Source organism: Rhinopithecus roxellana, chromosome 10 (genome assembly GCF_007565055.1).
Source record: "Rhinopithecus roxellana isolate Shanxi Qingling chromosome 10, ASM756505v1, whole genome shotgun sequence".
In the NCBI taxonomy this organism is placed as follows: Eukaryota; Metazoa; Chordata; class Mammalia; order Primates; family Cercopithecidae; genus Rhinopithecus; species Rhinopithecus roxellana.
The window spans coordinates 121,126,882-121,143,688 of record NC_044558.1 but is presented as its reverse complement, the minus strand read 5'-3'; the positions used below and the strand labels follow the sequence as shown (position 1 = coordinate 121,143,688).

The following is a 16,807-nucleotide window of genomic DNA, read 5'->3' as shown; positions in this document are numbered from 1 at the left end:
AGCCAGATCTGCACAAGGCCCACAGTTAGGTTAGCCAGCTCCCTGAGTTATGTCTTTGACTTCCTTCAATACACAGTTAACTAACAGTGGCAAGCCCAAGTTCACAGTTATTAATTGAATTCAGTGAGTAGGCGTTGAGGGCTTTATGTACATGATAGGGCTTTGCTATATTTATTGGGAATCAACTCCAGCTCATACGTACTTAACTGAATTTCTGTGACACTAGAACAGGAATTTATATCTCTTGGAAGCAGATTTGTGTACAAAACACATTTTTTAAAAAGAGTAAAATTGGTACCAGAGATTTTTATAAAATGATATTTAAATGACCCTGAAGTTTCTGACAAGGTTCTAAGATTTAGAAAGTAAAAGATTAATTTGATGAGATGCAGTTTTCTTCCAACTGTGGTAAAATAGCACATAAGATAAATTTACCATCTTACTCATTTTTAAATGTATAGTTCAGAAGTGTTAAGTACATTCACATTGTACAGCCAATCTCAAGAACTCTTTATTTTACGAAACTATTTTTTTGTTTTTCCATGGTGATGGGGTTTTACTGTGTTGCCCAGGCTGGTCTCCAATTCCTGAGCTCAAGCAATCCTCCCACCTTGGCCTCCCAAGGTGCTGGGATTACAGGCATGAGCCACTGTGCCAGGCTGTCAAAACTAATTTTTAAAAAATTCTTTTAAAAATCCAGAGGTAGGATGTTTTGATAATGGTTTCAGAAATGAAATCAACTTGACAATCTGTCAGTTTTTATTGAGTAAGATGGTCAGTTGGGAAGAGACCTAAGGCATTCATACTTTCTCTTAAGACTTGACTTAATAAATGGAGGGTTTAATTTAATAGACATTTGCAGCTAGATTTCTCACTAGGATTTGAAGGGTTTTTCAGTTATTTTCTGCCTAAAAAAAAACTCAGACAAAATTAACTATGCTTATTGAGCGGTTACCTGAAATTATGTAGTATAGGAATTTGTATTATTTTGAAAATAATTCTTTTTTTATTGATGATGACATTATACCTAGAAATTGAGTGAGCAGACATGTATCATCATATAATCTTTATTGCACACACAGAAGTAGAGATTTAGGGAATTCTTCCTTGGTTGGTAAAAGGAAGTAGAGCACCCTACTCCTCTTTTTTTAAAAAAACTCGGTTCCGTGTAATAGCTTACCAAGTGTTGTGACTAATTTCCTTTGTTCAAAAGGGAATCATCACCAAATGAAATATCAGAGCTCCTGTCTAGTCAAGTAATTAAACAATGTCCAGCAGTCCTTTGCAGCAGATATTTTGAAAAGTTTTTTCAGTAAATTAAAGTTTTATTAAGTGTTAGATCCTGTCAAAGGAACAAATATAAACGTAAAAGATAAAATAGTTTTTATCTCATGTCTCCTTGGGGAAATATGGTCAATAATATGACAGTGAAGGTGGAAGAACGTAAAGGAACTTACAGATATACAGGCTTTATTTATCTTTTCACTTTATAGGTCTTTTGTGTAAAGCTTTTATTAAGTTCCTATAGTATGGGAGCAGATCTGTACCGATGCAGCATTGTATAATAGGTGTTAGTTAAAAACCTTATATATAATGTTGAGGAAGAATTGCTACACTAGAAATTGTGGTTATCTTTTAAATGTACTAGAACAGTGGATGTTAATGAGGAATAAACAACATAATCACCTGTGGAACTTAAAAGATGTACAGATGTCCCTAGAAACTCTAACTGGTTCACTCTGGGGTAGGGCCTAGACATGTGACTTTTTAAAGAATAGAGCTCTGTGAAGGAATATAATGAAAATTCTCAGCCAATTACTCTTGCAGAAAGAAATACCAGGTTTATTATGAGCCTTAAATAATACCAAAGAATTAATTTTCAGTTTTTAAGTTTAGAAAATTTCTGATTTCTGTCTTCCTTTTTAAAGATTGTTTTGGGGTTCTATCTATTGAGGTAGACAGATCATTGATAAAAGGCATTTATGCAACTCAATTATATTATCCTTGAGATAGAAGACTACTACTGCTTATTCACGTGAGAAGTTTAAAGAGTTGCATCCTACATTTAACTGAGGCAAATTCAACTTTCAGCACTTGGCAAATGAATTGAAGAACTATGTGGGTCCCAAACTGAAGTCAATTATTTCGTTTATTGTCAATGAAAGATATGATGGGCTGGGCGCTGTGGCTCATGTCTATAATCCCAGCACTTTGGGAGGCCAAGTGGGTGGATCACGAGGTCAGGAGTTTGAGACCAGCCTGATCAACATGGTGAAACCCTGTCTCTACTAAAAATACAAAACTTAGCCGGATGTGGTGGTGCACACTTGTAATCCCAGCCACTCAGGAGGCTGAGGCAGGAGAATCACTTGAACACGGGAGGCAGAGGTTGCAGTGAGCTGAGATGGCGCCCCTGCTCTCCAGCCTGGGCAACAGAGTGCCAGACTCCGTCTCAAAAAAAAAAGAAGAGAAAAAAAAGAAAGATATGGTAACCAGTTCCAAAGTTGGAGAAACAAACCATATTGGATTTATTTTAAAATGTACAATAGAACCAAAGCTATGTATGGAATTGAAGGACAATTTAAGGAATTTTCAGGAGTAATATTGATACTATATAGCGTAACATACTCAGTAAAAGGCAAGGTCATATTGGTAAAAGTAAAAAATACTATCAAATTTAATCATGTATCATTTTGTGCTTTGGTTGTTTTGACATCAAATTATTATTTTTTCCTTTCTAGAGATGAAGAAGCCACCAGTGGCCCCCAAGCCCAAGTTTGTTGTGGCAAATAATAAGCCAACTCCACCTCCTCTTGCACCTAAACCCGACATTGTGATTTCTAGTGTTCCACAGTCAACAAAGAAAATGAAACCAGCAATAGCCCCAAAACCAAAAGTCCTAAAGAGCTCACCTGTTCGAGACATTGGGCAGTCGCCATCAAGGAAAATCATGTTGAACCTGGAAGGGCATAAACAGGAATTAGCTGAAAGCACTGACAACTTTAATTGTAAATATGAAGGCCGTCAGAGCAGTGATTATATTTCACCAATGTGTTCCTGCAGTTCTGAGTGTATCCATAAGATGGGCCATAGAGAGAATTTGTGTGTAAAGCAACTTGTTTTAGAGCCCCTGGAAATGAATGAAAATTTAGAAAACAGTAAAATTGATGAGACTTTGACTATACAAACTAGGAGTAAATGTGATTTGTATGGCGAAAAAGCCAACAACCAGGGTGGGGTTGTTTTAAAGGCAAGCATTTTAGAAGAGAAGCTCAAAGATGCCTTAATACACCAAATGCCACCTTTTATATCTGCACAGAAGCACAGGTCCACAGACAGCCCAGAAATGAATGGTGGCTGTAATTCAGATGGACAATTCAGAATTGAGTTTACAGATTTGTCACCTTCCCTATCCACCTTTGAAAAAGTTCCTGATCATCACAGTTGCCACTTACAGCTTCCTAGTGATGAATGTGAAAATTTTGAAACTTGCCAGGATGACAGTGAAAAAAGCAATAATTGCTTTCAGTCATCTGAGCTAGAGGCTCTGGAAAATGGGAAAAGGAGTACTTTTATATCTTCAGATGAAGTTAGTAAGAAATCAATAGTCAAAGACCTTGGTCCCTTAGAAATTCATTTACTACCATATACCCCAAAATTTCCAACTCCCAAGCCCAGAAAGACACGAACTGCTCGTCTGTTACGCCAGAAGTGTGTAGATACTCCTAGTGAAAGCACTGAAGAACCAGGGAATTCAGACAGTAGCTCTTCCTGTCTTACTGAAAATAGTTTGAAAATGAATAAAATCAGTGTTCTTCATCAGAATGTTTTGTGTAAGCAGGAACAGGTGGATAAAGTGAAGCTGGGAAATAAAAGTGAATTGAATGTGGAATCCAACAGTGACGCACAGGACTTAGTCAATTCACAGAAAGTCATGTGTCATGAAACATCTTCCTTTGAAAAGATGGCACCTTCTTTTGATACAGACTCTAATTTGGGTTCTGACAGCACAACTGTAGATGGTTCTAGTATGTCGCTTGCTGTGGACGAAGGGACCGGTTTTATAAGATGTAGTACTCTATCTATGAGCCTGCCTAAGCAGCTCAAATTAACTTGCAATGAACATTTGCAATCTGAGAGAAACCTGGGAATTTCTGCCCCTCAGATGCAAAAGGAATCTGTTATAAAAGAGGAAAATTCCCTACGAATTGTCCCCAAAAAACCTCAGAGACACAGCTTGCCAGCTACAGGAGTGCTTAAAAAGGCCGCCTCCGAGGAGCTTGTGGAAAAAAGTTCTTATCCTTCAGGTGAAGAAAAAAGTTCAGAGAAGGGCCTAGAAAGAAACCACCTTCAGCATTTGTGTGCCCAAAACGGTGGTGTGTCATCCTCCTTTGATATGCCTAAACGGGCTTCAGAAAAGCCAGTGTGGAAGTTACCTCATCCTATTTTACCCTTTTCAGGGAACCCAGAATCCTTAAAGTCTGTCACCTTATCGTCAAACAGTGAGCCTTCAACAGCCCTAACCAAGCCTAGAGCAAAATCGTTATCTGCTGTGGATGTGGAAAAGTGCACTAAGCCTTGCAAAGACTCTACAAAGAAAAACTCTTTTAAAAAGTTGCTCAACATGAAACTGTCCATCTGTTTCATGAAGAGTGACTTTCAAAAATTTTGGTCCAAGAGTAGCCAACTCGGAGATACCACCACAGGCCACCTCTCCAGTGGGGAACAGAAGGGGATTGAAAGTGATTGGCAAGGCTTGTTGGTAGGAGAGGAGAAGAGAAGTAAGCCCATCAAGGCATATTCCACAGAAAACTATAGCCTGGAATCTCAAAAGAAGAGGAAGAAGTCCCGGGGCCAGACCAGTGCAGCTAATGGTCTGAGAGCTGAGTCTTTGGATGACCAAATGCTCTCCCGGGAGTCATCATCTCAGGCACCTTACAAGTCTGTTACAAGCCTCTGTGCACCGGAGTATGAAAATATACGCCATTATGAGGAAATACCAGAGTATGAAAACTTGCCGTTTATTATGGCTATACAGAAAACTCGAGAGTTGGAATGGCAGAATTCCAGCAGCATGGAGGACACAGATGCAAATGTGTATGAGGTAGAAGAGCCGTATGAAGCTCCAGATGGCCAGCTGCAACTTGGACCTCGACATCAGCATTCCAGGTAACAGGTGCCAGGCAGACACTTTTGCATGCATCATTGCAATTAACCTTCAACAGCCTGGTGAGTTAGAAATGCAGGGGGAAAAAACACGTGGTTGAAGGAATAGTTTAGAAAATGTGTATTAAATTATTCTCAAGTGCACCCTCCTTTCAGCATACAGTTGGAATGGATATTTGCAAATACAAGCTTGAAGTAGTCAATTTATTTTAGTAGCCGATTCAAAGAATTTGAACCAGTGGCAATGTAGGTGCTACAAGGAAGGCGTGGAACAGAGAGGTCCTGGGCCTCCAGGCACCAGCTCAGAAGTCATAGCAGGAAATTGGCCAATTCAATGACATTTATTTGGTAGGTGTAAGAAATCTGAAGTTACTGAAATATGCAGGCGTTTACATGTGGTGCCCTTATCGGGTGAAACCTCCAAATTTTTAGAAGTTCACCACTTTTTGAAGATTGGTCGTTTTACCTGTTGATGCCTAATTGGTGACCTCCAGTGGATATAGGAAAAATGCAGGAAACATGTAACTACTCTTTATTTCTCACTTTTAAAATAATTTAATTTAATTATTATTATTATTTTTTGAGATGGGGTCTTACTCTGTCACCCAAGCTGGAGTGCAGTGGTATGATCATGGCTCACTGCAGCCTCGACCCCCCAGGCTCAAGCAGTCCTCCCATCTCAGCCTCCTTGAGTAGCTGGAACGATAGGTGCATGCTACCATGCCTGAATAATTTTTGTATTTTTTGTAGAGACAGCGTTTTGCCATCATGCCCAGGCTGGTCTTGAACTCCTGGGGTCAAGCAGTGTTCCTGCCTTTGCCTCCCAAAGTGTTGGGATTCTAGGCATGAGTCACTGCACTGGGCCTATTTCTCACTTTTGTATGTGTACTTCCTACCTGTGGAATACCTACTCCATCCCTCTTATTAAAATCGTGCCCATACTTGATGATCCAGCCCCTCAGTCTTTGGCTTCATGAAGCTTCTACAATTACCTAGTCAGAAGTGTTTACTTCCTATTGTGACCACCCAGTTACGTTGTGATATCCTTTCATCTCAGGCTGTCTTAATGTATAACTATTTATCGGCATGTCTGATGTTCTGTATTTGGTTTTAAGCTCCATGAAGAGTTCTAGTCATCTCTTTGTCTTGGATAAAGCCAAGGAAGAGGCCTAGTAGAATCAGTAGATGTTGATTGGGTCTAAGGAGAATGAATGAAAATAGGCCAAGGGAGCAACCACTGCAGCGGCTTCCTTCTCCCTTCTCTCTCCGTAGTCGCATAGGGAGCTTTTCCATTGTATTTCTAATATTTGTGTTTAACAAAAAAGCACATGGACCCTTTTGGAAATCTCTAGATTATTCTTAGTCCGCTAACTTCAGGTCTTTGAAATTCAAGTCTTAAAATGTGACTTTTGTAGAAAATACTTGACATATAGTGGGAGGTATTTGTCCGTTCTCACGCTGCTAATAAAAACATACCCAAGGCCGGGCGCGGTGGCTCAAGCCTGTAATCCCAGCACTTTGGGAGGCCGAGGCGGGCGGATCACAAGGTCAGGAGGTCGAGACCATCCTGGCTAACACAGTGAAACCCCGTCTCCACTTAAAAAAAAATACAAAAAATTAGCCGGGCGAGATGGCGGCGCCTGTAGTCCCAGCTACTCGGGAGGCTGAGGCAGGAGAATGGCGTGGACCCGGGAGGCGGAGCTTGCAGTGAGCTGAGATCCGGCCACTGCACTCCAGCCTGGGCGACAGAGCGAGACTCCGTCTCAAAAAAAAAAAAAAAAAAAAAAAAAAAAAAAAAAAAAAAAAAAAAAAAAAAAAAAAAACATACCCAAGACTGGGTAATTTATAAAGGAAAGAGGTTTAATTGATTCACAGTTCAGCGTGGCTGGGGAGGCCTCAGGAAACTTATGGTCATGGCGGAAAGGGAAGCAAACATGTGCTTCTTTACATGGGGACAGCAAGGAGAAGAGCAGAAAGAAAGATTGAAAAGCCCGTTATAGAACCATCAGATCTTGTGAGAACTCACTCACCATCTCGAGAATAGCAGCTTGGGGGAAACCGCCCCCATGATTCAGTTACCTCCCACTGAGTCCTTCCCATGACACGTAGGGATTATGGGGACTACAATTCAAGATGAAATTTGGGTGGGGACACAGCCAAAGCATATCATGGAGGCTCCAAAAAAAAAAAAAAAGGAAGCATTGTTAGGTGAATTGAATAAGTAAACTTGTCCAGCAAGTCAGCGTACCAAGTAAAGTAAATTATTTTAAGTTCCTTTAACTGTCAGATATTCTCATAGCATTTTTCTTTACTTGTAGTCAGTCTTTCCTGCCCTTCCTCCTTTTGCCTAAAAAAGGCTAGTTTCCTCGCTTGCCTAATTTTTCTCACAGCCAGCTGCATTCGGTTTTCATATTTCTGCTTCCTAAATATTAGTACCTAGGCTAAAAGCTCCTTCCTTGACATAAATACTTATTTTTCATTTTTTTTTTTCTCTTTGGAGAGAGGGTCCCACTCTGTCTCCCAGAGTAGAGTACAGTGGTACAGTCAAGGTTACTGCAGCCTGGAACTCCTGGGCTCAGGTGATACCCAACCCCCTTCAGCCTCCCAAGTAGCTGGGACCACAGGTGCATACCACCACACCCAGCCAATTTTTATTTTTTATTTTTTGTAGAGCTAGGATCTCCCTGTATTGCCCAGGCTGGTCTTGAACTCCTGTGCTGAAGTAATCCTCCCATTCCAGCCTCCCAAAGTGCTGGGATTACAGGAACGAGCCACCATTCCTGGTTCTTGGCATAAATATTTCAAATTGTCTGTTTTCAGGATTGCTTTTCTCTGTAGAACCATTTTATTGGTAGTATCTTTTTTTTTTTAACATGCTTTTCCATATTTGTTTTGTGTGTAATAAGTTTGATTGACTTCTTCACAATATACTATATCCTTGCCTAAGATAAATTTTTTTCTTTTTGAGTCACTTTATTTGTGAATGAGTACAATTTTTTCTTGAAATTGGAGGTTTGGCCATTGGGGTGTGTTTTCTGTTGGCCATCAGGTTTAAACCCTAAGAGCTTACCATTATCTCTGCCAATCCTGGAACTTGTTTTTTATCTGGTATGCTTCTTAGGTTGTTAGGGCTCTGCTGCTTGACTGGGTGGAAGCTGGTAAGAAGGGGTTAATGCACGCAGCCAGCCAGTAGCATAAGGAGAGTTCTTTCTGGAGGCCACAGGAAACCAAGGGCGGCTTTGGACAGGTTACAGGCCTTCAAGTAGGGCAGCCTGGTAAAGGCTGGGTGAACTCTGCTTTTGAATTTCGCTTTCCAAGGAGACTTTTGTTTAGGCCTGGAGCAGGGAGCCTGCAACAGGCTTGAGACTACTAAAATGTGCCAGAGGAATCAAAAGCCCTGAGTCATAGGGTCAGAATCACAGTATTGCCTGGGAGGTTGTTCCTCTTGTAAACAACATTGAATAGAGGAGAAAGGAAATTCAAGCCTTCCTGAGGAGGACACCTTGACACCCTGAGATCAAATAAATGAACAGTGAGGCATACATTTCAGGTGAGCTCAAAGGGTCCTGTTTGGTAATCTGGCTGTTGAAAATACAGACCTGTGCCTTAGAATAATTAATTCAAAATCCAGTACGTTGACTGGGGTTCTAAAATGATAAGAAAAAATGCAAATGAACTCTGCTTAAGATTTTTCTGCTGGGGTCATGATAAGGGTGTCTCAGTTTCTCAACCTTCAGGGAAGAAAGTCTGGGTCAGGGCTCTAATTCACTGAATCATGAATTTTATAGAGTCTACACATGTGACAAACCAAATTCTGGTTAGTAAACAGATTTTTGACAAGCTTGGTATAGCCCATAGGGTTGCTTTCTTTAGAATATGGATGTTTCATAAGTCCAGTGCTTACCATTTACTTTTTTTTTTTTTTTTTTTTTTTTTTGAGACAGGGTCATGCTCTGTTGCCCAGGCTGGAGTACAGTGGCACTATCACTGCTCACTGTAGCCTTGATCTCCTGGGGTTAAGTGATCTTCCCATCTCAGCCTCCCAGGTAGCTGGGACCACAGGCATGTGTCACCACGCCCATCTACTTTTTGTATTTTTTGTAGAGATGGGGTTTCACCTTGTTGCCCAGGCTGGTCTCGAACTCCTGGTCTCAAGAGATCCTCCTGCCTCAGCCTCCCAAAGTACTGAAATTATAGGCATGAGCCACCATGCCTAGCCAACATTTACAAATTTATAACAACATGTTTACAATTTATCAGGAAGGAATTGTAGGCAGTCCCCAATTCCTAATAGGACTGTGTTCTAAAAGTTTATGACAATTTGGAACTCAGAGTGTATTTCCCAAAGAAACAGTTTTGAAATGGTGGTAAAGTCCTCAGTTTAGTTCCCTGGTTGTGTTAACCATTACTGTCCTATCTTCCCCTCCACTCCTCTCCCTACCCCAGCCCAAGGGAGGTGAATTCTCTCTGACTGTGTGTGGGTGTGTGTGCGCGCGTGCATGCACGTGTGTCCCTGTGATGCAAGCTGGGGCTGAGGCGGTAGCCGGGGTGGGGTTAAGCACCTGGGATCTCAGAAGGCCTGAGGCCCCAGGGTTTGTGGGAAGGATGAGATGACTAAAGAAGAATGAGGAAACTGGGGGCTGGGTGAGCTGTGTGGAAGACCGATAAGGAGTGAGAAGGGGGAAGGGTGGGGTAGTGGCTGGGAATTAGTAGGGAGTGAGCTTCTTTACCTCCTTTTCTCCTTATTCCAATCCCTTCCTTCTTTCCCTCCCCATTCTCCTTTGCTAACTGCATCATTTGGCTAATTTGAGTTTCTGCTGCCTGGCAAAGTGAGTAGAAGAAACCGGAGGAGGAGACTGGATGGGGGCGTAAGGATTGGCACTGGGAAACCCCAGAGGAGAAAGGACGAACAGCCAAAGCTGAAGATGAAGGAGACTGGAAGGGAAGTTCCCAGGGCTGAAGAAACCATAGCTTTAGGTGTTCCACATAGGTCATCATTTAGTCACCGCTCTGGGTTCTCAGAGGCAGTTTTGTTGATAGTGCAACTGGGAGCCACTCTGGATTGTTCTGACATTTTGGGGTTATAGTTGAGACATCTTCCTTGAAATGTTTCAGATATACTAAATGTAAAACAGCCAGCAGGCAAAGGATCTTTCTATCTTATTGATACTCACGTGATGGGTACCCATTTACTACTATTTTTATTTAAGAAGTTTGATGTTCAGAGAGAAGTTCCTGAAATTTGAGCCTTTGAGCCTTTGTCTGTAACCCTTATTAAAGGGTTATAGACAAATCAGCAAAATAATCGTGTCCAAATGTTGGAATTTTCTCTTTGAAATTAAGGCAGATTTCTTGATTCTATAAAGAAAAATTTCCCTGGAAACATTCCAAGTTTTTCCTTTGTTGTTTCAGTTTGTTCTTATTATAAACATTTCAAAGAAAAAGTATCATAATTGGGTTTTCCTAGGCAACCTAGCAAACCCTCGATTTATTTATTTCACAGATACCGACCATATGTCAAGCATTGTACTTTCAACGGTGAAAAGTGATCCTACTCCCAAGGAGCTTCTGCCCAGTGAGGTGACAGAAGTTTATAATACACGGTTTTACTAATTAGTTGTCTTTTTCTTGGTTGTTTCTGAATAGGGTATTAAAGAAAACATCACCTACATGGCAACACTTGAACCGAGTCTTTTTTAAGTGGGCATGATTCAATCTGGTGTTTAGGAGGTTTTTTTTTTAATGTTGGTAAGAACAGTTTTAGCGGTGCTGTTGGAGAAGGAGCCAGATTGCAAACTGGGACTGAGAAGAGAGGAAGTGGAATCAGAAATGTGGATTGTTGTCCCTTGAAACCTTTCCCAGAAGTGCCCGTCATTTGACAGGTTTGGATTTATCTTTTGGTCTTCTTCAAGCACCGGATTTCAAAGTAGATTGAACTTCAAAATTATTTCTTTTAAATGAATCAATATACTCTCATCTCTGATGAAAGAAAATACTAGGTTTTTGTTTCTCCCCATTTTAAATTTGAGACTGGTCTTGAAGAGCTGCTGAATGACATTACAAGTCCTGTTACGGGATTTTCATTGTAAATCAGGAGACCTGGTCTAGAAGACCTCTCTCTGGTTACATTTACCACCTCGTGGTATTGTTGGATTTCAATGTAAGGCTTAGAGTATACTCTAACAGCCTATGAACATTTCCATGTTGTCCTAGCATAGATAAGATTATGCACAGTTAGAGGGTGGGGGTTGGTACTGATAATCAACAGCAGCCCTTTCCTGTAAGTTATTTTCAGAGACAGCTCAGGAAATATAAAAAATCTGTATGCCTCTTTAACTTTGTATTTCTTGTGTTAGAATCGTAGCCACACAGTTCTGGCAAATCTGTTTGTTTGCATACTTACCCTGCATTTGAAATTGCAGCAGAAGCATTGGGTTTTCTTTCTTGGCAATAAAGCTCTTCTTTTTTCCTTTTAATAAGGAATTAGGGGCCAGGCGTGGTGGCTTATGCCTGTAATGTCAGCACTTCGGGAGGCTGAGGCAAGGAGGGTTGCTCGAGCCCAGGAGTTCGAGACCAGCCTGGGCAACATGGTGAGACCCTATATGGAAATAAAAAAAAAAAGAAACAAAAAAAATTTTTTTAAAGGAATTAGGAATAAGTATTATGAAGAGTATTAATATTAGGAATTAAATTGCAGTGTTTTGTCCAGCTGTATTACTTTGGTCTCATTTCCTGCCAAAGCAGATAAATGATATTTTATCTATATGCTTTTTTTTTTGGAAAATGAAGTCTTACTCTGTCACCCAGGCTGGTGTGCAGTGGGGCTATCTTGGCTCATTGCAGCCTCTGCCTCCTGGGTTCAAGAGATTCTCCTGCCTCAGACTCCTGAGTAGCTGGGATTACAGACACTGCCACTATGCCCAGCTAATTATTTCGTACTTTTAATAGAGATGGGGTTTCACCATGTTGGCCAGGCTGGTCTTGAACTCCTGACCTCAAGTGATCAGCCCACCTTGGCCTCCCAAAGTGTTGGGATTACAGGTATGAATCACCACGACCAGCCCATGTGTATGCTTTTGTATGGTAGATTGTCACTCTACACTTTTAGAGGCATATTTTTAGTCAGAGATAGAAGAAAAAAATATAGACTACAAAAATGTATGGAAGAAGAAGAATGTGTGTGTGTGTGTGTGTGTGTGTGTGTTTCTGTCTTGCTTAGTAAAACATTTTTTTGAGATAGCTGAAATTTGCATACTTTGGGAGAATAAAAGGTTGCATTATTATTTTTAGAGCTAACTAGTTTTCCATTGCCGTGTTTTCATCAAGTTCTTGAATAATAAAAATCTAAAAATCTTAAATTTAGCCAAGGATATGATTATTTTTGTTTTTATAAAATTTGAGTTAGTTGGATCAGTGAGACAAACATTGCTTTGTAAAGTGAATTTCTGACCTAGGTCCTAGAGAAAAGTCCCCAGTGTAAATCTTTTGGGAAGGGCAGAAGTGGTGAGGGTGAAAAGGAGGGCCCACTATGTTCTCCTAAGCATTTGCACTTCTTGTAATGACCTGATATATATAGGTAATCAGACAATCATCCTGCAGTCAGTGAATGGATGAAACCTAGCAGTAGGGTGTTTGGAAATCAGAATGCATTTTTGCAGTAGTCATAACTGAGTGCGAGTGACTTTCCCAGCCCGCCCGCAAGAATATATTTAGCTTCTAATATATGAAAAATGTGATAGAAAGTAATAGGAAATGACACTGTGACAGTAATAAAACAGCAGTGTAGTTAAATAAATGACTTTTGTGATTCTTGCATGATGGTACCTTCAAGAAGGGAAAGATTAGTGTGTTGAGGAGGGAAATAGCAAGGGGGAAGGGAACAGGATGAAGAGGTGGAGATGAACTTTATCTCCCTCATCTTCCAGGTGGTTCAGGGGAATTCCAAATCTGGGCTTGTGTCTTTATGGAAGGGAATGAGTATGTTCATATTTCACAGATTCATTAAGTAATGCCTGTGCTTGTATATTACATTTGATAGCTTTTTATGTTCTTCTAGACATTTTTAAATAATTCATTATCTATTCCTGGAATCGCATAGATAAATTTGGTCTTCAGGGAAGCCCTTTGGATTAAAAAAAAAAAAAAAAAAGCAGACTAGACATGTTTATATCAGCCTGTTTATTTTAATACTTTCTTGAAACTATATTAGGTACAAAGAACAGTTCGTGTTATAGCACATTTGGGTGTGGGTAGCTACAAAGAAGTGCTGGCCTTTTTTTAATGCTGAGTGTCTTAAGTTCAGGAATGGAACTGCCACAGTTTCTTCTGGGTGGTATGGAAAAACTACTTTGGTGGTTTAGCCTGCTTCTGGTAATTGTGTTTGTGGATCTCTGGAGAAAAAAAAAACTGTATTTGTAAGTAGTTTTGACAGCAGGCAGAGATAATCTACCATTGGAGCAATAAAAATAGGAGTGGCCAAATAGACTATCAGTGGAGTAAACATGATGATTGTATTTCTGGGAAGAACAGCTATCTTCTTTCAGTTTTCTTTCCCAGGTTTCTCAGCCCTTCTTATTTGCATTTATTATAGGTCCTCTTTTGGTTCCTTATAAGCATGAATGGGCGTAAGGTTGCTATGTTACCCTTTTATATGCAAAGGAATTGAGTTATGGTGTTTAAGTGATTTCATGAAAAATGAACAGTGATGGAAATGCGATGGTTAGTGGTTCTGAGCCCTCATCTTCAAGGGTCTGTTTACCAGACTCTCCCATTTATCAAAGTATTTTGGTTTCTGATGCAGGAAAGGTGAAATAATAAACACTGAACAAAGAAAACCAGTTTCCCCCTAATGTTTCCATAAAAATAAAAAGGAAAACAAACACATTTAGGCTTTTTATGTTTGAAATGGTGTAACTGCTTGTTCTTTTAGCTCCTGTGGATTCAGTCGAAGACTTCATGTTTTACTTAGATCATTTATTTTTTGAAGTCAGTTTTTCTTGATAACATTTGTAACAGTTGACATACTTCGGCATATGTTAGTATCGTATGAAACATTAGAAGTTAAAGAGTAGATATGGTTTTTAATAAACTTAGAATAGCCTGTTTTGTCTTGTTTTATATCTGAAAAGCAGTTCTGATTTTTTGAGTTGTTTGCCAACTGTAATTTTAAGTCCAACAAAGTCAACAAAATGTATAAAGAAGGAATAATTTGTAGCTTATCCCTGCCTTCCCTAACTTTCTTTTGGTTTTTTGATGTATCCCACAGTCTCAAGTAGAGAGAGATTTCAATGTAGAAGTGTAGCTTTTTGTAATCCCAGAATTTTGAGAGGCTCAGGCGGGCAGATCTCTTGAGATCAGGAGTTAGAGACTAGCCTGGCCAACGTGGTGAAACCCCGTCTCTACTAAAAATACAAAAATTAGCCGGGTGTTGTGGCACGTGCCTGTAGTCCCAGCTACTCAGGAGGCTGAGGCAGGAGAATTGCTTGAACATGGGAAACAGAGGCTGCAGTGAGCTAAGATTGAGCCAGCCTGGGCAACAGAGCAAGACTCCATCTCAACAAAAAAAAAAGGCGGGGGGGAGCTTTTCCATTACTTAATTTTTCTTTCCATAGCTCCTCTAAAAACATGCAGATAAAGCACAGTCCATCTCTACTGCCCTTCTTACTGGGGAGAAAGGCAGGGATAGATAATTAAATCATTTACAAGTCCAGGTATGATTTGCTTGATAACGAAAGTTTCTGAAATCTTAGTCTTTTAGAAGTCTGGGGGTAAGAAAAAAGTAAATAAGGATTTTTTTTTTTTTTTTTTTTTTTTTTTTTAATAATCAAGTGGTTTGAAAAAACTTAGAAATTAAAATATGTCTGTTAATGATTTTAGGTTAAATGTAGTCTTAGAATCATTAAAGTTTAGAACTAAAGGAATGATTATAAATCATGCAGTCTACTGTCTTCACTCACTGATGCAACCAAAGCCCAGAAAGACTTGTTGACTTTGCCCACACCACAGCAATGGGAAATTCCAAAACCAAAGCTCCAGCCTGGAGCTTCTAATGCTAGGGTGGAAGCATTGTAGAGAAAGTGAGCAAAATTTAGAAGACGAAAGTGATCTTAGTTGTTGCACAAAGGTTCAGGTTTACTTGCATCATTGCCCTTTTTTCTCCTTTTATAACAGTATTGTTACTGCTATCAGGAAGGAGGCCCCACACACAGATGCATATGAACACAGAATTATATGGCTATTTTTAAAATGGTGATTTCAGCAAGGTGAATATTCAAACAAGGCAGAAACTTTCAGCAAACAAATAATCTGATGCTGCTAATACATGTTAACAAAACTTTCCTCCCCCAAACTGACTCCCCATCAATCCAGTTTTTTCTCCACCTCACCAAAAGTCTATAAACCAGAGAAGATGAAGGATTGGAAGTGCCGTTCACATAAATAGCATGAATTTTAGGCTTAATAGTAATCATGGATGGGCGCGGTGGCTCATGTCTGTAACCCCAGCACTTTGGGAGGCCGAGGTGGGTGGATCACGAGGTCAGGAGATCGAGACCATCCTGGCTAACATGGTGAAACCCCGTCTCTAGTAAAAATACAAAAAATTAGACGGGCGTGGTGGTGGGCGCCTATAGTCCCAGCTACTGGGGAGGCTGAGGCAGGAAAAGGGCATGAACCCGGGAGGCGGAGCTTGCAGTGAGCCAAGATTGCGCCACTGCACTCCAGCCTGGGCGACACAGCGAGACTCTGTCTCAAAAAAGAGAAAAAAAAAAAGTAATGGCTTGAATTTACTCAAGATTTCCGATATGCGAGCATTATGCTAGGAGCTCTTGCATGTATCATTTTGTGCCTTTTATCCTTTAAGATAGATATTATTGTTTTCTTTTACAGATGAGGAGACTAAGCCTTAATGAGGTTAAACAACTTGCTCAAGGGCACAGAGCTAATGTGTAGATAAACTGAAGTATGGAACTAAGTTTTCTGATCCTGAGGCATACTGACATTTAATCAGAACATGTTGATGTTGTGCTTTGCTGTGAGCCATGGTTTCACTATTATTTTATTTTTTATTAGTAATATTGGTAGAGGTCTGTGAATCTTCTACCCAAGGGACCACAATGGACAAAATATTTCTGTCCTTAATTTGTTCACTATTTAGAGGGAAAACACAGAGACACCTGCAGTGGTATAAATAGAAATTAATGGACATTTTTAGAGACCCCAGATTTTTCACGCAAGAAGAGCTTGTTGATTGGAAAGCTTTTATGGTTAGGTAATAGGTGTTGCAAAGGTTGAAAACTGAATTCATTACGTCATATTTGCATTTAGTCCGGTGGGTGGTGGTTGCTATTCAAAGCAAGTTAAATATGGTTCCTGTCATTTACTAGTTACATGTGGATGTTAATTGCATGGAAAGGATTATGCATCTCTCATATTTCCCCACTGATTTACATGAGAGTTGCTTTTTTAAACCTGTTATCCCTGTTCCTCATTTTGTTCTCTCTGTGAAGTACATTCTGACATCTAAAGCACTTTTATTTAATAATTGTTATTTATGGGTCCCCAAAGTAAATATTTTGTAAGGCTAAAATACTTTTTATAATAAGATAATGCCCTTATTAACTTAAGGAAAAAATAGATTTAA

The 16,807-nt window shown here is 39.9% G+C and overlaps 1 protein-coding gene across 4 annotated transcripts in view; it reads left to right on the top strand.

Annotated features, from left to right (window-relative positions):
- Positions 1-16,807, top strand: part of FGD6 (FYVE, RhoGEF and PH domain containing 6) — a 137,855-nt gene that overhangs the window by 3,835 nt on the left and 117,213 nt on the right. For all 4 annotated transcript variants that reach the window (XR_004059530.1, XR_004059531.1, XM_010383914.2 and 1 more), the window contains exon 2: positions 2,742-5,169. Coding sequence is in view for 2 of the 4 variants with exons in the window: in XM_010383914.2 (XP_010382216.2) it covers positions 2,742-5,169 (2,428 nt within the window). In the remaining 2 variants the exon portion in view is untranslated. The remainder of the gene's footprint in view (positions 1-2,741; positions 5,170-16,807) is intronic.